The 24,062-nt window shown below is 38.6% G+C and overlaps 1 protein-coding gene across 7 annotated transcripts; it reads left to right on the forward strand.

Moving 5' to 3' along the window:
• The first annotated feature begins 1,609 nt into the window (after positions 1-1,609).
• REST (RE1 silencing transcription factor) lies at positions 1,610-23,630 on the forward strand. 7 transcript variants are annotated; one of them, XM_045834155.1, is made up of 5 exons: positions 1,610-1,784; positions 1,885-1,955; positions 4,318-5,221; positions 10,969-11,052; positions 17,991-23,630. In XM_045834155.1, the coding sequence occupies exons 3-5, from the start codon at positions 4,327-4,329 to the stop codon at positions 19,961-19,963; spliced, it is 2,952 nt and encodes a 983-aa protein (XP_045690111.1). In that variant the 5' UTR covers positions 1,610-1,784; positions 1,885-1,955; positions 4,318-4,326; the 3' UTR covers positions 19,964-23,630. The 7 variants fall into 7 exon arrangements, with proteins under 7 accessions (XP_045690111.1, XP_045690112.1, XP_045690114.1 ...); XM_045834159.1 differs by lacking the exons at positions 1,610-1,784; positions 1,885-1,955 and adding an exon at positions 2,647-2,767 and having other exon boundaries at positions 17,991-19,831; positions 21,681-23,630; XM_045834160.1 differs by lacking the exons at positions 1,610-1,784; positions 1,885-1,955 and adding an exon at positions 2,647-2,767 and having other exon boundaries at positions 17,991-19,745; positions 21,681-23,630.
• The last annotated feature ends 432 nt before the right edge of the window (positions 23,631-24,062 follow it).

Raw genomic sequence — 24,062 nt, forward strand, 5'->3', positions numbered from 1 at the left:
CCAGAAATTTTACAAGAGAATGAATGTTGAAAAGTTTGTACCAGACCTAAAAATGTTTCCTTCTTTTTTATTTTTCCTTCTTCCTTTCTGCATTTCCTTCCTTCTTTCTTTTCTTTAAAATTTTTTTCTTTTATTGATTCTAGACAGAGAGAAAGGGAGAGAAATATTGATGTGAGAGAGAAACATCCAACTGTTTGCCTCTTGCACACACCACAATCGGGGACTGAACCACAATCCAGGCCTGTGCCCTGACTGGGAATTGAACTAGCAACCTTTTGCTTAAATGGACCACCCCCAATCGACTGAACCATACCAGCCAGGGCCTGCCCTTCTTTGGTTCAATGAAAAGTAATATTTCTCAAGTTTGATTCATGGGAAAAGCTTGCATTTGATAGTAAGTAGTAATCAAGATGCTTCATTAATTAATAATATATTGTCCAGATACAGGAAAACAAAGGTCATACTGAGTACTAGACCAGAAAACAACAGACTGGCTGGCAGCTCTTTAGTCAGAGAAACAAGTGAAGGAACTTAAAACAAAAGGAACCCGGAGAGCCGAAGGAGGAAGTCTCAATTAGGTGGGTTTTTGAGCTTGCTGTTTTCATTTTGTATAATGTTCTTTCGTCTACTTTTCACTACTTCTATTGTATTACTGGTGATAGTCCAATTTATTTAGATAAGGTTAGTTAGGGCCTTGAATGCAACACTAGGTTTATGGGAGCCACAAAGTTTCTGAGGACTGGCGTGATTTCAATGATCAAAGACAGACTAAGAACGCAGTTCTGGTGCATACTGAAGTAAAGAGGTGCACAATCTTCACCCCTCCCCCCTCTTTCTCTCTCTCAGCACGTTACAAAGTGCTAGGCATTATGCGAGGTTACCCCGTGGAACGTGGGAAGCCAGGTTATTCTCCAACACATGGTCACCAGGCAGCCTTTATGTCCTCATCACCATTTTTACACTCTGTAATCTGAGGGTAATTGCTCCACTGAAGTCGTGCTTTGAAGGCTCAGCAATGACCTGCTACCAGCTACGTCTAGGGACTTGTTCCCTCCTCACTCATTCTGTTTTGAGTCCTCGATTTCCCGAAACGTTTTCTTCTCGCTACTCAAGAACAGCTTGCATTTTCCTCGTTTATGTTTCAAATTTAGAATGCATTTTTACGTACAAGCTTAAAACCAAGTTTCATTAGTTAAGGGTTGGCTATGGGTGGAGCCTCGAAGAGATTCTGAAGGGTATCTTCCAGCGCTTTTGCCATGAAAAGCGGGTGACACTAGTTCTCAAGAGTACGGTTAAAGCCTGGAGATTTTTCTTTGAACAGCTCTATTCTCATGCATTCTCGCCTGGGCTGGGGGCTAACTTTTCTGTAGCTTATTTAATAAGATATCCAGAAAGGGAGCAGGGCTCGCCTTTTTTTTTTTTTTTTTTTTTGACCTAAGGTCTAGAGTGAGGGGCCGGGACGATTAGGTGAGGGTGCCTCTAGGCGTGCCGGACCGCAGCCCCGGCCCCGCGCAACCCAATTCGCCAAGGGGCGGGGCATACCAGGCGGCCACGCGCGCGGGGGGGGGGGGTAGAATGGGCGTGTCCCGCGGGCGCGCGCAGGCGGAGGAGGAGGCGTGTCCCGCGGGAGGCAGCGGCAGCGCGGGCCGGGTGCGCAACGCTGTGCTGGAATGTGCGGCTCCCGCGAGCTCGCGGCGCAGCAACAGAGCAAGCGCCGCCGAGGCCCGGGGCCCCAGACGCTGGCGGCAGTGGCGGCGGCCGGGAGAGCAGGGCGATAGCCAGCGGTCAGTACTCTCTGCAGCTCCACTCCCGGGCCTTCGCGGGCCTTGACTGCCCCAGCGCCTAACTTTTCCACTCTCCCTCTCCCCTCCCCCGAAACTCCAGCAACAAAGAAAAGTAGTCGGAGAAGGAGCGGCGACGCCGGGTCTCCAGTCCCTCTTCGCAGAGGAAGGCCGGTAAGTGTGGTGCGAGGCTGAGGGCTCGGTTGAGGGGGTGGGGGAGGGCTGGCCGGGCGGTAGTGGTGGCGGCGGCGCCTGCGGGAGGGGGAGGGCGCGGAAGGACGCGGAGCGAGGCGCTGTCCAGGGCTGATTTGCAGATACTGTGGCTCCGGCGGCGGCGACCGCGCCGGGCGGGGGCGGGTGGCCGAGCGGGATCGGGTTACACTGGCGGGGCCCGGGGGATGGGCCGGGGGCGTCCGTAGGGAGCTGCGCGGCGCCTGGACCCCTTCCTCAGTCCAGGCCGGGCCTCCGCCTCCGCGCGGTCCCTACGCGTCTTGCAGCGGGTTCCTGGGGCGGAGGAACGGAGCTGCTTGGGGCCCTAGTCCTGAAACTTCCTTCTCGCCCTCCTGCTGCTCCCCAGTCCCGCCGCAGCCCCTCGCCTGCTTGCGGCCCTCCCGTCCCCCTCCCTCTCCGGCCTCTCCCTTTCGCCGGAAGGCGCCGTTGAGTGCGGCCGGGCGGGTTGAGTCAGCCCTGGGGCCCGGGCGTTTCCGCCAATGGGGCTGGACAGCGATTTCTGCACTTGGGCCGTTTCGCCGCCGCGGCCCTCCGCGCCTGGCCACCTTGCCGCCCGAGCTGGCAGGGCTGGGGCGCACGTCCCGCGTGGCGCCGTGGGGGAGTGAGTTCGCAAACTTCCGGGGGCAGTGGGAGCTCGTGGGGGTCCCGCTGGCGTTCAGGGCTCGACGCCTCCGGAGGGCGCCCGCGCAGCCTCCATGCCCTCTGTGGAGGGCTGGCCCGGGGACGGTGAGAGGAGTCGGGACTCGGGCGACGCGGTAACTTTGCCCTCTTCCCAGTCGCGGGCCCGAGGGCCAGAGACGAGGCTGGACTGGGGAAGACTTGGTCTGGCCCAACTGCACCCCGAGTTGGCCCCTCTTGCCTTTTTTAGTGTTGGGGAGCACAGGAAAACTTCAGGAAGAGTGTCGGGGCAATTCCCATGAATTGGTTTGTAAATGTGTGCAGTGAGCGAGCCGAGCCGAGAGGAAGCGAGAGCGCCCGAGTTTGCAAAGAGCTGCTTTGTGTTTGGTATTTTGAGAAAATGGCCGAATGCCTATTTCAGCCAGGAATGCCGCCGCCGAGGCAGGCGCTGGTGGCAGGAGCACATAGGAATTCGTGCAACACATTGGGCTTTGGAACTTTACTTGGATAGTCTTACTAACAAACGTTAAAATTCCTTTAGGGATGGTAGTTAGGGTTTTTGGGGAGTATTGGAAGAGTCGGTGTTTGTTTGGTTAAATAAGCAAGTAACTCGGGCTATTAAACCTTGGGACAGCTTTTGCCCTCGGTTTGTTCTCTGTGATGGCATTTGATTCCAACTTTTGTTGGTACATATAACTCAACCGGTTTGTGTTTATACATTTTGGTGAAACGGATTACTTTTGTATTTTGGATCTAACTTTTTTAGTACTTTATGTAATTTGCAAGAGAACATCTACTTTGAGAATAGTACCCAAAGGTTGGAGAGCAACCTGGTTAAGAGGATTTTAAAAAGCCCAGCATGTTTTCAAGAAGGTGATCTTGTAATGGCTTCCCACTAGGCAAGTAGGCCAAGTCAAACACGATGCAAAAAAGTTGCTGATTGTTGAGTTGAGTTGTATGATTATTTTATTTTATTAGGTGTGCAAAAAGATTCTTTATCTTCATTTGTGAAATTTTGAGTACACCAAACTTTTTCACAGGAAAAGAAGGCTCGTATTTTTGTTTCCCCCTTTCAAACAGGACAAATCAGAAAAAAAAAGAAACTACCGTAAGTGGTACTTTTTCACAGTAGTTTACTTCTCTGGTATTAGTTGAGGTAATGTGAATTTCTGTTCAGTTGACCACTTATTACAGCTTCGACTTTCTAGACATGTTTGTCTGGCTTTTGGATTTCTTGTCTTTCAGATTCAGACCAGTAAAAGTTGAAGGGATACTTGAGAGGCTGGCAATTTACTACTACTCATACATTGAATTTTAAAAATAATTTAAATTAACATTAAAAGTGAAGGCCATTGATTTTTTTCACCAGAAAAAATTAAAAAGTGTGTACCAGTAGTAGACCTAGTTGATGGATGAGTTGTGTCAAACAGTTAATAAAATTTTTCTGAGGGATAATAGAAATTTTTGGGGTGATGCAGTAAAGAGAATTTGAAATTACAAAAAGATTTTAAAGGCTTATTTTTATTAGTTAACCAAGTTCATTGAGCTTCAAAATTGTATTGAAAAATGTATTTTTAAAAAGTTACGAAGAATTACAGTGATGTTTTGGTTTTAGACCAGTAAGAATTGTATTAAGAATTGTATTTAAACTGGTGCTTTTGTGTTTTTTGTTTCATTTTGAATTCAGAATACAGTTATGGCCACCCAGGTAATGGGGCAGTCTTCTGGAGGAGGAGGGCTATTCAACGGCAGTGGCAACATTGGCATGGCCTTGCCTAACGATATGTATGACTTGCACGACCTCTCCAAAGCTGAATTGGCTGCTCCTCAGCTTATCATGTTGGCAAATGTGGCCTTAACTGGGGAAGTAAATGGCAGCTGCTGTGATTACCTAGTTGGTGAAGAAAGACAGATGGCAGAATTGATGCCTGTTGGGGATAACAACTTTTCAGATAGTGATGGAGAAGGACTTGAGGAGTCTCCTGAAGTAAAAGGCGAACCCAATGGACTGGAAAACATGGAACTGGAAAGTTTGGAACTCAGTGTTGCAGAGCCACAGCCTGTGTTTGAGGTACCAGCTGCCCCAGAAATTTATAGCTCAAATAAGGATCTTCCTCCTGAAACACCTGGAGCAGAGGACAAATGCAAAAACTTGAAGACCAAACCCTTTCGCTGTAAGCCATGCCAGTATGAAGCAGAATCTGAAGAACAGTTTGTGCACCATATCAGAGTTCATAGTGCCAAGAAGTTTTTTGTGGAAGAAAGTGCAGAGAAGCAAGCAAAAGCCAGGGAATCTGGCTCTTCCACTGCAGAAGAGGGAGATTTCTCCAAGGGCCCCATTCGCTGTGATCGCTGTGGCTACAATACCAATCGATATGATCACTATACTGCTCACCTGAAACACCACACCAGAGCAGGGGATAATGAGCGAGTCTATAAGTGCATCATTTGCACGTACACCACAGTAAGCGAATATCACTGGAGAAAACACTTGAGAAACCATTTTCCAAGGAAAGTATACACATGTGGAAAATGCAACTATTTTTCAGACAGAAAAAACAATTATGTTCAACATGTTCGAACCCATACAGGTAAGAGGCTCTTGCAGTCCGTAAGTTCAGCTCATTTTTGGTAGTTAATTGTGAGTGGGCAGTTAAAAATAATGTTAAAAAGGGGGAAGGGGGACCCTGAATTCAAACCCTGGTTTCATTATATGCTGTCTTTGTGACCTTGAACTTATTATTTATTCTATACATGCTTCAGATTCTCAGTGGAGGTCACAGTATACCATAGGATTAAATGATTCAGTGCAGGAACACAAGTACTGAGTGTTATATTGAAGAATAGCCATTAGAAATGTTATCAGTGTTCTTTCTAAAATACATATTTTAAAGCTGATATGTAAAATACATATCTCCAAAGCTGAATTGGTTGCTCCTCAGTTTATCAGCAGCCAGTTGTCTTATCTGGCTAAATGGCCAGATTAGACAACTCTTTTAGAAGATTTATCTGGCAGTGAATACATCCTAAAATGCATACAGTAGTTTCCCAAAGGAATTAAGGGCTTAGACAAAAAGGAAAAAAATCCATTGATTAACATTTGTATCACCCCATTTAACACAGCCTCAAACTATTTAAAACATTTAACTTGCGGTATTGAGCTCCCAAATAGGACAACCTAACTTGTTTTGTCCCCCAGGCATAGAAAGGTGAGAAGTTAGTTTTTAAAGGATGGGTGGGATCACCACACTTGAAACCCATTTTCCTCAGAAAGCAAACACATGGAAAATGCAACTATTTTGCAGACAAAAAATGATGTTCAGCATGTTTGAACTCATACAGGTAAGAGGACCTTCCTAATTTATAAGTACAGTCTATCAAAAAAAAAAAAAAGGAACAGTCTTAAAAGAATGAACAATTTCAAACATCTTAAAAGTAAAGAGAATGCTACATTGTTCCAAAATATACCCATCACCTATATCCAACAGTTATGAATATTTTGTCACATTTTGCAATTCCTTTTTTAAAATAATAGGTTTATTGAGATACACTGTACTATACTATCACAGAGCTTGTCCATTTAAAGTTACAATTCAGTGGTTTTAATATATTCACAGTGCTGGAGAGCATTGTGCTAAGTGAAATAAGACAGTCAGAGAGATAAGAACCATATGATTTCACTCATGTGTGGACTCTAATGACCAAAACAAACAAACAAAATAGAAACAGACCCATAGGTAGAGAATAGACTGACAGCTCTGAGAGGGGAGGGGAGTTTTGGGCTGGGTTAAAAGGTGAAGGGATTAGGCAGAAAACAAAACAAAAAACTACAGCTCATAGATGCAGACAACAGCATGGTGATTACCAGAGTGGGGTGGGTTGGGGAAGGTAGAAGAAATTATAGGGGGATAAATGGTGATGCAAGACTTGACTTGGAGTGGTGAACAGCAGTACATTATACAGTTGATGTATTATATAGAATTGTATGCCTAATACAGTTTTTATTAGCCAATGTCACCCCAACAAATTCAGTTAAAAAATGATACAGTCACAGTGTTGTACAGCCATCACCACTATCAATTTTAGGTTCTTTTTGCTTCAAAAAGAAACTCATATCAGTGGTCGCTCCCCCTTTGTCCCCAACACTTCCTAATTATTCACTTTTAAATTTACTTTCAAATCTTTGTAATTAGTGGTCTCATTTTTTTTCCCCCAAAGAAATGTTTGTAACTCTTGACGGGTAATTTTAATTTACATTTTACTGTTAAAAGTTGGTACTCTCAGGTCTGATTGCTAGTCTGAACAAAACAGAGTAATCTAGTGCTGTGCTCTTGCACCACAAGTGTAAGGGGGATGTACTGGGTGCTGTTTGGTCAGTTCCCTTTTGCAGGAGTTGTTGCTATGTAGGACTGAACCCCACAGGTAAAGTGTGGGACACAGTGGGGAGATAAATTGATACTGCTTTGCTTAAGTGGTAGACGTCAAATTTGCAGGTGAAATTCCATTAAATGAAAGATTTCTGGAGCAAGACTCAAAAACTCAGTTTTTTGAGTTAGATTGTTAAAGACTAAACCTCACCAACAATGTCTTAATACTAATCCCAAAGACCATATGTACTTCATTCTTAGGTACTTAATATTCATTTAACAGCTTTTGAAAACCTTGGGGTCTAATTTAGAACTGGCTATAATGTAGAGCTTTCAGGTAGTAACTATAACATGTAGTAAAGTGCATGACTTTTATGTATACACCTTGATGTAGTTTTACAAATATATATACTCATAACCACCCTGAAAGTCAACAGAGAATGTTACCAGCACTTCATTGCCTTTGTTACATTAATTTTTTATTTTTATCATTTTAGTTGATAACTTTGGAACTGTTGGGTCACTGAACAGTTTAAAAATTTTCCCTAAAAGCTAAAAATATTTTTATTTCCTTTCTGTTGAATTTATTGGGGTGACACAGGCTAACAAAATTAAAAATGTTTTCAACAATAAATCTAAATTGTTGATTTAAGAACATTTTTAGCCTTGACTGGCATGGCTCAGTTGGTTGAACATCGGCCTGCAGAGTGAAAGGTCACCAGTTCAATTCCCTGTCAGGGCAGGTGCCTCGGTTTTGGGCAGGTCCCTGGTGGGGGCTCGCGAGAGGGAACTGATCAATGTTGTCTCCCTCTCTTTTTCCTTTTCCTCTCTCTAAAAATAAATAAAATCTTAAAAATGAAAGCATTTTTTAGAAGAAAAAAAGACAACTGGAAAAATTTGTTTTTGTATTTCCAATTTTTTATGTGAAAGGTTTAAAATAAGGACTTTTTCATTTATTAATTTTTTTATATAGTGATTTATTTTAACTTAATTACAGTCTAGGTGACTAATTTTTAATGGCTATATTTTATATAGATTATACTATTTCTTAACATTTTCTTCACATTAATTTGAGGTTGGTATTTTCACCATAAGGTTATGATTTACATACTAATATTAGTTGTATGTGCCTCATTTTACATTTTATTGTTAGACCTATTTGGTCTTTATGCTTTTAAAGGAGATTCCCCCCTTCTTTTACCCTATTTGTGATATTTATGATTTTTTAAAAAACAATTTCATGATGTATAAATTAAAGGATAATTTAATTATTTAAATTCTGAGAGTGTCTGGTATTAATGCATGGTGCAAAAAATTGTATTTATGGTAAAATAAATTCATCTAGTGCTGAAGAGTAGAGAAAAGGATTGATAGCAGAATCACTTATTTCTTATTAGGTAGCCTAGTTTTCAGAGTCAGTTAATGGGTTTCTTTTGAGTGACCAGTGGGAGGTACTTTCTTCTATTCTATGCTAATCTTCAGAATTATCCGTTGATGAAATGAGTATGCCCGACAGTAGCCTTTGTTTACTTAGAGGAGGTTCCCAAGGTCACATACAGCAGATTCAAAGTTCCTAATTTCATTTTTTTTAAATAAGATTTTTTTTTATTTATTTACTTTTAGAGAGGGGAAGAGAGGGAGAATGAGAGGGAGAGAAACATCAATGTGTGGTTGGTTGCCCCTTGTGTGCACCATATTGGGGACCTGGCCAGCAACCTAGGCATGTGCCCTGACACAGAATCCAACCAGCCTCCTTTCAGTTCATAGGCCTGCACTCAGTCCACTGTGCCACACCAGCCAGGGCTTCTAATTTCTTTTTATAGGTAATTATCATGGTGGGGTTGAAGACTGTTTTCATTCAAGTCTTCAATCAAAGGTTTTTAATTTTGTGGTTTAGATATTTAACCAGTTCATGAATTCTACTTTAAAAGATGACATTCTTGCCTGTTTGTGTGACTGAAAAATCACTGTTTTCTAGATTGTGCTTATAGTGTAGAATTGCACAGATAAAGCAATCTACTTTGTTACAAAGAACTTAAAAGTAAATTATGCTTTATTGATTCTTCATGTTACTCTATAGCAGTATTTTATTTAATTTTTATTTCATTAACTTTTTAAAATAACAGCTTAGTTGAGGTACATAGCATACAATTCACTATGTATTGGCCTGTTCTGGACGTTTCATATCTATGGAATCACACAAAATGTGTCCTGTGTGACTGCTTTCCCTTAGCATAGTGTTTTCAAGGTTTGCTCATGTTGTATGTGCAGTACTTACTTTCCTTTCCTTGTCATATAATGTCTTGTATACATGCACAACATTTTGTTTATCCATTCATCAGTTAATGGGTGTTTAGGTTGTTCCCACTTTTTTGTCAATGAATAATATTGCTCTGAACATTTCTTGTACGAGTTTTTGTGTGGACAATTTTTTTCTTTTAAATCTCCTTTGGCTATATATATATAGCTGGGAGTGGAATTGCTGGGCCTAATAATTAAGTTTAATCATTTGAGGAATTGCCAAAATGTTTTCTAAATTTGCTGCATTATTTTGCAATCCCAGCAGTGTATAAGGGTTCTAGTTGTTCCATATCCTAACCAATACTTGTTACTATCTGTCTTTTCTTTTTTAGAATGTCTTATCTGTTGTTTTGGTTATAGCCAACATAATCAGGTGTGAAGTCTTCATCTTATTTTGATTTTCATTTCCCTTATGGCTGTAGATATTGTGCATCTTTTCATGTGCTAATTGGCCATTTGTGGATCTTTTGTAAAGAACTACTTTTAAAGCCTTTAAAACTTTCTTAAAGTTCTTGCAGTTAATAGTAGTCATTCTATGCTATGAATTATTTACAGCTAATCTATAGCTACCAGCCAATTACAGCTGAGCAGTTACTGGGAACACATTTCTCACTCATCACCACATCCTTTTTTCTTTTTTCATTCTTTCTTTTGTCTCATTTTATTAGACGCATGTGTTGCTGTATTTTACTATGTAGACAAAATAACTGATGTTTATTGAGGGCCTAATATGTGCCAGGCACAATGTTAAGTACTCTGTATGTGTTAACTTAAATTCTCACAATTCTAAGAAGCGAAGATACTGTTACTTTTCTAGACACAGAAACTTGCTCAAGGTCATAGTTATTACCTTGTGGCCAAGGACTAGATGAAACAAATTTTCAAGCTTAAAAAAAAACCCAACACTTTGGTTGACAACCCACACTCAAACAAAAACAGAACACGTATTTTTCTGCCTTAAATTCTTCTGTACAGTATACTAAATCACTGGCCTCTCATCTTCAATTGCTCTGTCTCTATGATTTTATGAATAAAATTTGTTTTAATACTTCATAACAGTTATATCTGCCACTTGAAAGTTTTAAAACAACATAATCCCCACTAAAAGCATTCTTGCTTTAAGTAGAACAATTTCAAATGGTAGATTTATCATTTACAAGGATTTTTTTAAGAAGTTACCTAAGTTGTAACTCAGAAAATTTGGGTAGATTTTTCTTTAAGGGTAATTCTAATTAAAAAAATGCTTCTTGATGCCTTATCAAGATAATTTTTCAGGTCTTAGTATTTAATGTACCTCTGGCCAAGTAGCTAGCTCAGTTGGTTAGAGGGTTGTCCTGGTAGGCCAAGGTTGTGGGTTCGATTCTCCCCTCAAGGCACATACAAGAATCAACCAGTGAATGCATAAATAAGTGGAACAACAAATTGATGTTTCTTTCTCTTTCACTTTCTCTCTAAAATAAATTTTTCAAGAAAGCCAATGATATTGTCAGCAAAGTTAAAATGTTATTTAAATTCTAAGTGAAATAACTAACATTTCTAATATTTACATAAATTATTTACTAGGTGTAGGAAAAACATGTATAGTAAAAATACTCAGTATTGGTTATATATAATATTAGTAAGGATTATATTTTTATTGTGTTTAACCATTAGTCATTATATTTTTGCAGGAGAACGCCCATATAAATGTGAACTTTGCCCTTACTCAAGTTCTCAGAAGACTCATCTAACTAGACATATGCGTACTCACTCAGGTTGGTAAGAAACGGGAATTTTCCTGTCATTTTTAGTAAATTACCATTATAAAGATGTTCTTCTAGACTTGGACCTGGAACATTCTTTATGATTATATTTTTAATACAATTTAGAAATCAGAGTTAAAAATAAATGTTCTATTATTATGGAGCTGTATTTAAATGGAGATTGTTAATGAGTCCATAGGTGGAGCTTCTGTAAATGTAAACGTGTTTGTACTTTTCTGGAAGGCAGGTCCTTAATTTTCATTAGTTCTTCAACAAGTTTCATGACACTAACAAAAGTTGAACTAATTTCATAGACCAAGGCTGGTTAATCCTTTTGGAACAACTACCTTCTTGCACTCCTTCCTCAACACAGTATGATACTGAGTTTCATAGTGTGTGGTTGCACGGCTCCAGGGATCCCTTCTTAGCTTCTCAGGTCTTGAAATTTGGATTTGTTCTCTTTTGCAAGTTGATAGGACTTCTTTGAGGAATGATTTACAAAAGGTAAACTTTAAAGAATTATATATAATCTGAGATACTAATTTACTAGTCTGTAATAGATAAAATGCAGGACTATAACAGGTGGGAGATTTATCTACTCCAGTGAAAGAATCAGGATCACCAACCAGAATTGGTCTCCATTATCAAGGTGGCCAAGTTAAGGAGTAAATAATTAATAGAAGTGGTCTTGAATGGGTCATTTTTTCATTTTGGCCATGATTGACCCTTGGTGAACTGCATGTCTGACCAGAGCACTCTCCTTCCAGGTTTAGAATGTGCATGTACCTCGTGTGGGCAAACTATGCTAAATAAAGTCTTGCTGTTTACAAAAGTCTGTGTATACCCATCTCCATAAGTTAATAAGGAGCTTACATCTGTGTGTCCAGTTGGGTAGCCACTAGCCCCATGTGCTTATTGAGCTTGTGAAATGTGGTTGGTTGGAATTGAGATGTATAAAATAACTGAAATTCAAACAGTATGAAGAGCTCTGGCCATGCAGCTCATTTGGTTAAAGTGCCCTCCCAATTCACCAAGGTTATAAGTTTGATCCCTGGTCTGGGCACATATAAGAATCAAGCAATGGATACATAAATAAGTGTAACAGCAAATCTCTCTCCCTTCTCTTCCCCTTGCCCTCTCCCCTTCTCCCATCTTCAACTCTAAACAAAAACAATGTAAAGAAAATGTAAATAACCTATTTTTTAAATACTGATTTTTTGAGTCGACATACTGTTGGATATATTGGGTTACATAAGTAGTAAATTTATTTTGTATCTGGTTCTTTTTTTGCCTTTGTAATGCGACTACTAGAAAATTTAAAATTAAATACTTGCATTTTATTGCTATTGAATATAGCTGTTTTGAATCAGTGATGATAAGGCGTGATTACAGTACAGATTCTGATTTAAGTAGTAATGAAGGGATTGCATAGTGTGCCTGCTAGCCTTTCTTGATACGTGCTTGTCATGTTAATATACATTGAATGCACCTTCTAAGTCTCCAAAGTTACTGAGTTGGGTCACTTAACCAGAACCTAGTTATTTTTTCTGCACTTCCTAGTTTCATTTTCTGAGGGAACTTGGATGCTTTCTAAGGCTTTGTTGAAGGTAGGCATATGTCTTGTTGGCAGCTGTGCTCTTGCTCTTCAACAAAACATTTAAGAACCTTACATGAGTTAACTCATTTTGGTCTTTGTAACTGTCCTACAATGTGGAAGTTCTCCTATTTTACAAATGGGGAAACTAAGGCATTGAAGAAATGTGGTAATTTTTCTTGTAGAATATCACCCTTCCGGATTTGTCTTAACTTGCTTTCTCCTGGTGTCATTTAGTTTTTCCTCTGTCCCTGTGCCTTGTATTACTTGCACACTGGAAATTATATGCTTGATCATTAACTTCAGGGTGTTTCATTTGAAGTCATATCTGGTTGACTGTTACTGGTGTTGGCTAGGTCACTGGATTAGAATGACAGTACTTGTATCTTTTTCATTAAATTCATAATACTTTTGTCATGGTATAAGCATTTATCTGTGGTGTTTTATACTAGTCAGTAATCTTTGCCTGAACAATTTTGAGTGTGCTGTTGTCTTGGATTTTCTTTGCTATATTTTAAAGGTGATTTTTAGTGGTTTGTTAATGATACAGCAAGTCTTTCAAAAGTCTGTTAATAGTCCTGCTGGGTAGCTCAGTTGGTTAGAGCATTGTTGCTGTACACCTAGGTTGTGGGTGTCATGCCAGGTCAGGGCACATACAAGAAGTAATCAATGAATTCATCAATAAGTGGAACAACAAATCAATCCACCTCTGTCTCTCCCCTCCTCTCTAAAATCAATTTTAAAGTCTGTTAATAATGAATAGAGGATACTATTTATTTATTGTATGCATGCTGGGTGCTGAGAAATCGGGGCTTTTTGTTATCTCCAAATTTAGTACTCTTCAAATAACTTAATCCCAATTTGTAGATTAGGACACAGGTTTAGAGAAGACAAATGTTCCATGTAAGGTTGTCATTCCTCCAAATTAGAAGAGCTAGGAAGAGCTAGGATTTGGCCTCAGACTCCCTTACCCTTCCATTTTTATCAACATCCTTGAAAGAACATTATATGGCTCAGAGAATGGCTGAAGAAGCTACTGCGTAATGAAATTGGAACCAGGATGTACTGAGAGAGTAGAGCCATTGTCTTATGTTGGATGCCAACCGTTTGAGTTGCAAACTGGAAAAAAACATGGCCAGTCTGTTTTGTGTATGAGTATGCTGAATTATTTTCAGCAGATACTGTATTTTAATATTTTTAATAGATGTTGCTGATAACACTTGGAATAAAGTAAAGCTAAATTCAGTCAAATTGAGTAGCTAGTGTTTCGGAAGGGGTTGCATGGAGTGACTGTCATGGGTGCCTTCTCTGTGGAGTGCAGTCTGATCTTTACAGGTCATCTTCGGCATTTTGGTTCCTTGCTCATGTGAATATATTATACATAAGAGAAGTGTGTGCTCACTGTCTTATTTCTGGAAGAGATCAGTCTTTGTTGAGTTGGTACATTTTAGCTAAACTGACAAAGAGATTGGTTTTTGAGGCAAAAACACATTGGGTATTTACTTGGAGCACTTCCATCCATAGGGTAGAATGTCAGGCCAAATAGGGAAGGGACCAGAATGTTGATTTCGTCTCTTGGAAAAAGAAAATTGAATATTGATGAAAATACACACACTAATCTAATCTGGTGTTTTTCTCTTTTATTGGTGTTACTATGTAATGTTTGTTAGAGTATCCTCACCTGGGTAGTCCTAGAGACACTGACATTATCCTCAGCTTTCCCTTTCATATTCTCAGTATCCATTTCATCCTGGATGAAATATTTCTTGTTGGGTGAAATACATTGTTTGTATTTATTCAGTTCCCCATCCTGCTCGTGTAAGAGTTCATTTTTACCCTGACATGTGTGGCTCAGTTGGTTGGATGGTGTCCCGCAAAGTGAAAGCTCATCAGTTTGATTCTTGGTCAGGGTACATGCCTAGGTTGTGAGTTCAGTCCCTGATTGGGGTGCGTATAAGGGGTAGCTGATTGATTTTTCTCACATCGATGTTTCCCTTTCTCCCTCCCTTCCCTTCTCTCTTAAAAATGAAGTTCATTTTTAAGATTTTCCAATCATGAGCATAATGGATGTTAAAGGGAATTTTAAAACTTCCCAACTACCACCTCCATTTAGTACTCTTTTTAAGATAGAAAATTATTTTATTTAGCAATAAGTTTATTTTCCTCTCACTGAGTACTTGATTATTATTATTATTATTGGGGCATTATTTTAATAGCTGGGCTTATTTGAAAGATGTTTGAGACTCTCGTCATGAATTCTGTAATAGTATTAAACTATTTTTTTTAAAGATTTTATTTATTTATTTTTAGAGAGAGGTGAAAGGAAGGAGAAAGGGAGAAACATCAATGTGTGGTTGCCTCTCGTGTGCCCCCTGCTGGGGATCTGGCCTGCAACCCAAGCATGTGCCCTGAGTGGGAATTGAACCTTTGACCTTTGGTTCGCAGCCTGCACTAAATCTGCTGAGCTACACCAGCCAGGGCTAAACAGTATTTTATTAAGGTTTAATTTACACACATGAAAATGCACACATCTTAGGTATATAGTGAGTGACCTTACGTTTGTTTTCACCTATTTGACTACTGTCCAGATTGATTGAAGATGTGGAACATTTTCACCACCTTCGGAAAGTTGCCTCATTACCCTTTCCAGTCAGTACTCCCATAGTCTCGCCCAGCCAGTTCTCTAACTTTTCCTGTCAGAAAGAACATTCTCGTATAAAATGTTTTTGACAATTCATCCTGTTTTGTGATCAGAACTTTGTTTTTATTGCTAAGTAGTAATCAGTTGTATGTCCTTATTATTCTTTTACTTAGAAATTGTCCTTGCTGCTCTTTCTAGATTATTCTTGATAGGAATGTGTAAAGCTTGTTAAAAAAAGTTCCCTTTTGAATTTGCCATACATCTATAAATTAATTTGGGAAGAATAAAATGGATATGTGACATGCTTATAAAGATGAAAAATATAGGTAAATAACAGGGTGGGGCAAAAACAAAGTAGGTTTATAGTGGTGCGGATGCAAAATATTTTATTCTTGTATTATTTATTATATTGTATTATTATTATTATTTCCAAAGATTTTTATTTATTTATTTTTAGAGAGGAAAGGGAGGGAGAAAGAGAGAGAGAGAAACATCAGTGTGCGGTTGCTGGGGGCCGTGGCCTGCAACCCAGGCATGTGCCCTGACTGGGACTCGAACCTGCGACACTTTGGTTTGCAGCCCACGCTCAATCCGCTGAGCTATGCCAGCCAGGCTGTATTATTTTTTTACATGAACTGTAAACCTACTTTTTCCTCACCCTATATTACTAGAATTGAAAAAGAGAGTTAAAACCGTTGGTACAGGGCAAAAGGATTTATATTCAGCTAGGTACTAATAAGCTATACAATTGGATGAACAGATATTCTAATACAAGCAGGATTTTTATGGCACTAGAAGGAATATGGGGGCAGCGAATGAATGGAGCAGGCAAATTATGCTGCCATCAAATTTTGAACAGATTCCTACATCTTTCTGTAACTTGATTGATGCTTGCTGTGTAAATATGGTGCCCTTATCCACTGGGTTTTTTTAAATGGCGCTGTTTACATTATAACTCTTTTATTAGCACAGATATTTTCATAAGGAGGCAAACTGCATTAATCAGATGTTACTCAGGTTGGGTTTATGTGGAAAGGCAGGATAAACTCAACACATGGATCTTACCTCCAATTTTTTTTAACCCATACTAAAAATTAACCAGTTTGTTCCAAAAGTGATGAAAAGTGATGCTTAATGATTTCCTGTTTACCTGCCTATGCTAAGTATTTTATATGATTAGATTATTTATAGCTCATGACACTCAACAATATTTTACATATAGAACTGTATACCTAAAACCTTTAATTTGATTAACCAGTGTTACCCTGATAAATTCAATAAAAACTTTTTAAAAAAGAATATTTTACAGATAAGGAAATTGAACCTTAGAGAGTTTTCAGTACCTTGCTCAAGATCTTACAGTAAGTTGCAGGGCGCCATATTGATCACCCAGACAGACACGATTACTCCAAAACAGTTCCTAACTGTGATGCCACCTGTCTTTGCCTGTTCTTTGTATATGTTAAATGCTTTTCTCCACTGAGGTGATTCACTGCGCAGAGGACAGGACAGGGCCAAGTACTATGGTGTAATACAGCGTGTGATAGAAACCTGTATTTACCAATTTATTAGTGAACGAACATGGAAAAGAGTTGTCCACTTACCTACGTATCCAGTCTGACATACCTGGATAAGTGTTTGTTTTTGTGATTGAGTCTTTTATTATCAGACATTTTTTAATCATGTAGAACTTACCATCTACATGGTTTTATTTAATGTCTGAATAGCTTTGCTTTATGAAAAAATTAACATTTGCTATGAATTGAGATTGTTTGAGAGATGAATTTTCATAAATGTCAATTTCCGTTTTTCTGCTATGCATTCCATTGGACCAGTGGGGTATGGATGCCATTTGGTAATATTTACTAGAGTGTGATCTAGATGGGTATGTATTCAGGTAGAATGTGTTACTCTTGTACCTTTAATTTGGGGGTGGGAGTTCTGGTTCTGTACATACCTGTGATTATGACTTTGTTTGCTTATTTTACATACCATATCTATTTGTATGCTGCTTCTCATTTACCTAGGTTCTTGGCCCATGTTTTAAAGAAGAAGATGGGTAAAAATCAAGAAAAGATTTCTGATCAGACTATATTTTTGCTTTAAAATAGCAATTTTGGCATTGGAAAAATGTGCCCAATAAAGGTTGACTCAGCTCTTGCCTAGATGGATAAAAGGGTTAAATTTAAAGAAAAAGCCTTTGCTCCCTGATGTTAAAGCAGTGTTTAAAACTTCTGTACTGAAAGTCTGGGAGTGTAGCTTAGAGTATAAAATATTTCTTTGAGGTTTCAAGTTTTATCTTAAATATGTATGAATTTTATATTTTGCTCCATTGCACATTTGTTTAACTAAACATAAAACACTTAAAAGTTATTTTTTTTTGAGAGCCCTTGCCCCAAAATTAGTATCCAGAGGTCAGTTTTGCCAGTATTTGTGTACTAACAAATCTCTGCTTTTTGGTAATCCTTGAGAGCCTAGCTTGATGAACTAGTTAGATAGTCATGACTGTGAGATGATATTTTTGTTTGGCTTGAGAATCAATGTCAAAGGATAGGAGAAGATATACAAATAAATATGGTAAATGTTAAGTGCATGAAACACTTTTCACAAATAATTTTTTGTGGGTTTTTTGTTTACATAGTCCAGTTCCTTAGTATTTTAGTAAGATCTTGAATTTATTTTTTAATATGTCTTTAATGTCTCGTTTACTTTCAGGTGAGAAGCCATTTAAATGTGATCAGTGCAGTTATGTGGCCTCTAATCAACATGAAGTAACTCGCCATGCAAGACAGGTTCACAACGGGCCTAAACCTCTTAACTGCCCACACTGTGACTACAAAACAGCAGATAGAAGTAACTTCAAAAAACATGTAGAGCTACATGTTAATCCACGGCAGTTCAATTGTCCTGTATGTGACTATGCAGCTTCCAAGAAGTGTAATCTGCAGTATCACTTCAAATCTAAGCATCCTACTTGTCCTAATAAAACAATGGATGTCTCAAAAGTGAAACTAAAGAAAACCAAAAAGCGGGAGGCTGACTTGCCTGATAACAATACCAAGGAAAAAACAGAAACAGAGCAGATAAAAACAAAGGGGGATGTGGCTGGAAAGAAAAATGAGAAGTCTGTAAAAGCAGAGAAAAAAGATAATGTTTCAAAGGAGAAAAAGCCTTGTAGTAATGCTTCGATCCAAGTGACTACCAGAACTCGCAAATCAGCAATGGAAGCTAAAGACGCAGATGTGCGTACAGGAAACAATTCAGAAAAAACCTGTAAAACCAAGAAAAGTAAAAGGAAGGTAGAAGTGGAAGCCCATTCCTTACAAGATTCTGTTAATGATGAGGAACCTGTGACAAAAAAGAAAAAGAAGACAGAAAGCAAATCCAAAAATAGCCAGGAAGTGCCAAAGGCTGAGAACAAAGTAGAGGAGAATAAGAAGCAAAATACTTCTGGGAAAAAAAATACAAAGAAGAAAACTTTGAAAAATAATAAATCAAGTAAAAAAAGCAGCAAGCCTGCTCCGAAGGAGACTGTTCAGAGGGGGCCTGCTCAGACAGAGCCACCGCCTCCCGTGGAGCCTTCCGTGGAGTCTTCCGTGGAGCCTCCCGTGGACCCTCCCGTGGAGCCTGCTCAGATGCAGCCTGTTCACACAGAGCCTCCTCCTCCCCAGCCTTCTCTGATGGAAGTTGTTCAGAAGGAGCCTGTCCACATGGAGGAGCCCCCTCCTGTGGCACCTCCTTCTCTGGTGGAGCCCCCTGTGGTGGAGCCTCCTCCCCCCATGGAGGAGCCTGTTCCTGTGGTGGAGCCTGCTCCTGTTCCGGAGCCTCCAGTTTCCAAAAGGTCTCCTCAAAAAGATAAGAGAAAGGAAAAGTTGAACATACAGAATGAAATGGCTAGGAAGGAGCAAGTCCTTATTGAAGTTGGCTTAGTGCCTGTTAAAGATAGCCAGCTTCGGAAGGAAAGTGGAGGGGCACAGGATTTCTTACCACCATCACCACCATTGCCAAAGGAAAACTTAGAAGAAGAGGAGTCAGCAGACCAAAAATCACTCACTGAATGCGAAGAAAATAAAGAAGCTCCCCTTCAAAAAGTAGAAGCAGAAGAGGCAGATAAGAGTCTAGCTGGTCTTGCTGCTGTTGTCAAGGAATCTGCCGATACTTCATCCTCTGAACAGAACTTGAATATGCCAGAGGGGGAAACTTCAGATGGTAAACATCAGGCTGACACTGGGCTTTGTGAAATGGATACTAGTGAGAACAAAACAGAGAATCCCTCTGGAAAAGACTCAGCAGTCGAGCCAGTTTCACCACTGCTTCTTCCCCTACCAACAGAAAAAGGTGAAGCAGTGTTCAAAACTGGCGTGGCATCACCTCCTGTTACCATTGCAGTCAACGAGTCTCAGGAAATGGATGAAGATGAAGGCATCCACAGTCATGATGGAAGTGACCTAAGCGACAACATGTCAGAGGGTAGTGATGATTCTGGATTAAATGGGGCCCGGCCAGTTCCACAGGAAACTAGTAGGAAGAATGCAAAGGAAGCCTTGCCAGTCAAGGTGGCTGAGGGAGATTTTGTTTGTATTTTCTGTGATCGTTCTTTTAGAAAGGAAAAAGATTATAGCAAACACCTCAATCGCCACTTGGTTAATGTATACTTCCTTGAAAAAGCAGCTAAAGGGCAGGAGTAATTAAACTTTGGAAACGGCTTCAGTTCTTAGTTCGTAAGGTCTACATTTTATATTCATTTATACTGGTAGACCACCTTTTATTTTTAGAATTGCTTTAATTAGTGTCTGATGTTGATTTTTAAGTGGCACTCTTTTTCTTAGGACTCTGTATACCTAGTGTGTAAATTTTAGCAAATCCAAGGGAGTTAGTGTACTAAACCTGCAGACTCCTAAATCTTTTAGCTTGTGCATTTAATTGGAACTAGAAGGCCAAGGTGGTATTACAGCATTCTGTTGCTTTTTCTAGCTATGACTTGTCAGTTTCCTCCCCATGTCTGTCTTCCTGTTACAATTTAGTTTATTCTTAATTTTTTGTTTAGCTCTATTAAAATTGGCATACTTAAATAGCAAATTACTTGAAGAATTTGCCTGCTTTATATAAAGTTAGCACTTTAAAATTTTTTTAGAGGTGAGAAGAGACATTTAAATTGAAAAAAATCTCCCAACAGTGGATATTGTTTCAGTCCAGGTATTTACTCCCGAGTTTTGATCAATATTTCTTATTTGTATGTTAATCGTCATAAGAACATTGATTTTGTTTTTTTATTTTATTTTTTTATTTTGGTGCTTTAATGGCTATATTGCACATTGTGTTTTTTTTTTAACCTATGCAGTTAAATTTTTCCTAGATATAGCATTTGTGTTGAGCAGTAACACTTTATACATATATATGCATGTTTATTTTGTCCTCTTTGGAAGGATGCTTTTAGTCTTGTTTGCAAAAGGGCAGTTTTTCTTTTGCTGCAATTGTCTTTTTTGCAGAATATTAGTGTGTGCAAGTTTGTGAGCAAATGAAACATGCAGGTTCAAGTCATCGATTTTGATTTTCACATCTTATATCTATGCCAGATCTGTATTTCATGTAAGTTATTTATTTTAAGTGGATGTAGTAAATTCACAGCTCTCAATTTGAACTTTGCAATAAATGAACCACTAGGCTCTATATTGAATGGATTTTTCTCTCAAATACCAACCATAAGTAAAGTTTATTGGCTTGTTTTAGTACAGCTACTGCTTAAATGTACAGTATTAAGTCATCTTTGAGGAAAACTTTTTTTCGTAGATGGTTGGTGTCCATATGACTACTCAGCTGAGTAAAGAACTGTGTGACATTGGGAAATTGCAAACCTGGAATTAAAAGACATATACCACCTGCAACTTACACAGAATGTCAGTTGTGAGATTCCAAAGCCATAGCAATTATACTGAAAACCTAGGATGATAAATGCAGTATGAGTGCTGATTGACCAGCTGCTACTTCCTATGAGTATAATGAAAAAGGCTGGTGAACCTTAATTACAGTTCAGATTTAAAAAATCACACTTTCTCAGGGATCTCCACAAATTAGTGGGTTTCCTGGCTGTTCCTGTGACAGCCTCTTTATACAGGTGAGGCCTCAAATGAATTGCAGCTATCCTGGTGTTCCTATGGGAATACTTTGTATGGGCAAAGGAGTGTGTATTCCCAAACTATTTTGGTAGGTTCTTTGGCCAGGTGCTAAAGAATATGGAAATCCAACATAGGATTTTTCTTGCTGGTAGTATTCATTGCAGTAAAAATAAACTATGGTCCCAGTAGGGAGTCTTGAACAATTCTGATTTTTCATTTTCTGTTCTGAAATAACCACTTTATGTTTCACTTATTATCATTTTAATCTGGTGATCTCTTTGGGGCACAGGTTTCAGAGTTTGGCAGTGCAACATGAAGAAGATTAGGAAAAGCATTGATGAAGTGTGGGTGGAAAACTTGCTAAAAATCTGAGAGTGAAGTTTGAGTTGAAAGACGTTTGAATTGAACTTTGAATTGACTGGGAGGCCAAAGATTGAAAGATGATTCTCTCAAGACGTGAGGAGTAAGTTGTGTGTTCATGGTGTGTGTTTTGTGTGCATGAATGGGAATTTGTAAATGATGTTGAATTGAATTCTAGGTGAATTCTCAGCTCCGACAATCATTGTCAACAGAAGATCAAGCTGCAAATATTTATGTTTTAAAACTTAAATTATAAAGCTAGTTAAATCTTTCTAACAACTAGTTTTGATGTTCATGGGTACATTTTATATAAGTTGTCTTTTACTTTATATGTGAAAAGATTCCTGTTAAGTACAGATTAGAGTCTGGGAATCAGTTTTGGGGATAGGTTTTTGTGGATTTTTTCATACTACAAAAAAAGAAAAAAATTGACCTCTGTGGAATTGGATTGATTTTCTTATTTAGTTTTAAAGACCAGAACACCAAAAACAAAAATATAAAGGAAATTAAAACCCTTTATTGTTTAATTATCTGGAAAAATTTTTACTAGAAATTGAGTAGGACTTGAGGCCTTTATTCCAGAAAACAAGGACTTGATTGTCAGGCCTATATTAGGTTCTGAACCTTAATGCCATGTATTTGTACTTACTAAAAATTGTTTCAGTGAAAAGTATATTAGTAATATGAACTTCTAGTCTAGTTGGGAGTTCTTCCATTTGCAGAATGTGATATTTGCATGGAACTGTTTGAATCTTTGCTTTTTCAGTTTCCCCTCCACTGGATAGAATTGAAACTAGAATTTTCCCTTTTGATAAAGGAATAAAAAGTGAAACATGTTATATGTAAATTGATGTTTAGTAACTAGAGATAAACTTGAAATCCTAGAAGACATTATAAGCCTAATCATAGGTAGTTTTATGAAAATGTATCTCTTAACTATCTTTTTGCATCTGTAATGTTTTCAAGATATTTTAAGTTATATATTTTTCCTCTTTTCAGAGCTGCTTTGGGGCTTTTTTTTTTTTTTAATTGAAGTGTAATTTACAAGGGGTAACAATTTTTGACAAGGCTTCTTATAACTATGGCTGGATGTTTTTTCTAGTCTTCCAAGAAGGGCCATTTTATTTTTTAGAGTCACTTCTAAAGTCCTGTGGTCTTTAACTTTGGGGACTGTTTTGCATTTAAGTGCTAATACATATTTAAACCCAAGTAGACCTCATCACGTGTCACCCTCTGAATGTTGAGGATGGAAGGACTACCTTGCCTGTAGTATCAGTATCAGTTCTGGACCGAAAAGCTGGGGAAGAAATGTAATTTGCTTTTTTGCATAAATCAGAAAAATAGCTAGTATATGGAGTTTCCTTGTTGACCTCAGCAGATAAACTGAGCTGATAGTGTTATTCAGATTCAGGAAGTTATCTGAATCTTGGTTTGTGTAGATTTGCAATCTACATGCAATATTAACTAAATCAAATAGCTTTTACAGTTTCACCCGTGTACATAGGCTCTCACCACCCTTTTCAGCATCCATTAGTTATTGAACTTTGTAAACTGGCATGGAAACATTGCAACACTATTTTGTTGCACCAGTTTTATAAACTTTTACAGTGCAATACGTGTTATTTTTCAGAGACAAACCAAAGGTTAATTTCTCAAGGTTCTTGCTGCCTGCTTTAGCAGCATTTGATGGATGATCTTTTATATACATTTGTAATAGATGAAAAATAAACCAGATTGCAAATCCTTTTTTTTTAATGCTTAAACCATGTACCAAGATGTTGGTCCAAAATCATGTAAAATAAGTTAAATTGCATTCTATTAACCATTATGAGTGTATTTCTGTAAGCATAGTTATGTTGAAATAAAGTTTTAAAAAGCATATTGTGCCTTTGTTTATTATTGGTATATCAAGTACCAAGGAAGCTAAATTTATTTTGCTGGAATTGCAAGTATATCAGTAATTTTAATAAAGTTTTTTCTCCAGGTAACTCATAGTAGATAAAAAGGTCATGACAACCTATTGCTTGGGGAAATAAACCATTGTATAGTAGTCCAAAGCATATCTTCCTGTTGCCTGCTTTCTGGGAGGTGGAGAGGAGGGAGAAACAATGAGAGCTCAATCCACAGAAGATTTTGTATATGGTAATTACTTCCCAGCTGCAGGTCCCCTTACCAGTCTTAATGTGTAAGTCCCTTGGCAGGTATGGTGGTAGTAAATTTGGACTCATAAATAGAAAAAGGTGATTGAAGGGAAGGTAAGTTGAGTTACAGAGTGTTAAAGGATTTTTACTGTATTTAATGGAACTCAGAA

The sequence above is a fragment of the Phyllostomus hastatus genome, unplaced genomic scaffold, assembly GCF_019186645.2.
Source record: "Phyllostomus hastatus isolate PE091 unplaced genomic scaffold, TTU_PhHast_1.1 phas_contig_196, whole genome shotgun sequence".
Taxonomy (NCBI): Eukaryota; Metazoa; Chordata; class Mammalia; order Chiroptera; family Phyllostomidae; genus Phyllostomus; species Phyllostomus hastatus.

What these genes read in the sequence shown, in the direction of transcription:
- REST (XM_045834154.1), top strand. Translation starts at nt 2,708, where the DNA reads ATGCCCTCTGTGGAGGGCTGGCCCGGGGACGGTGAGAGGAGTCGGGAC. An exon ending in GTCGGGACTCGGGCGACGCG is followed by an intron (nt 2,768 to 4,317) that starts GTAACTTTGCCC and finishes TTTTGAATTCAG; the next exon opens with AATACAGTTATGGCCACCCA. An exon ending in ACATATGCGTACTCACTCAG is followed by an intron (nt 11,053 to 17,990) that starts GTTGGTAAGAAA and finishes GTTTACTTTCAG; the next exon opens with GTGAGAAGCCATTTAAATGT.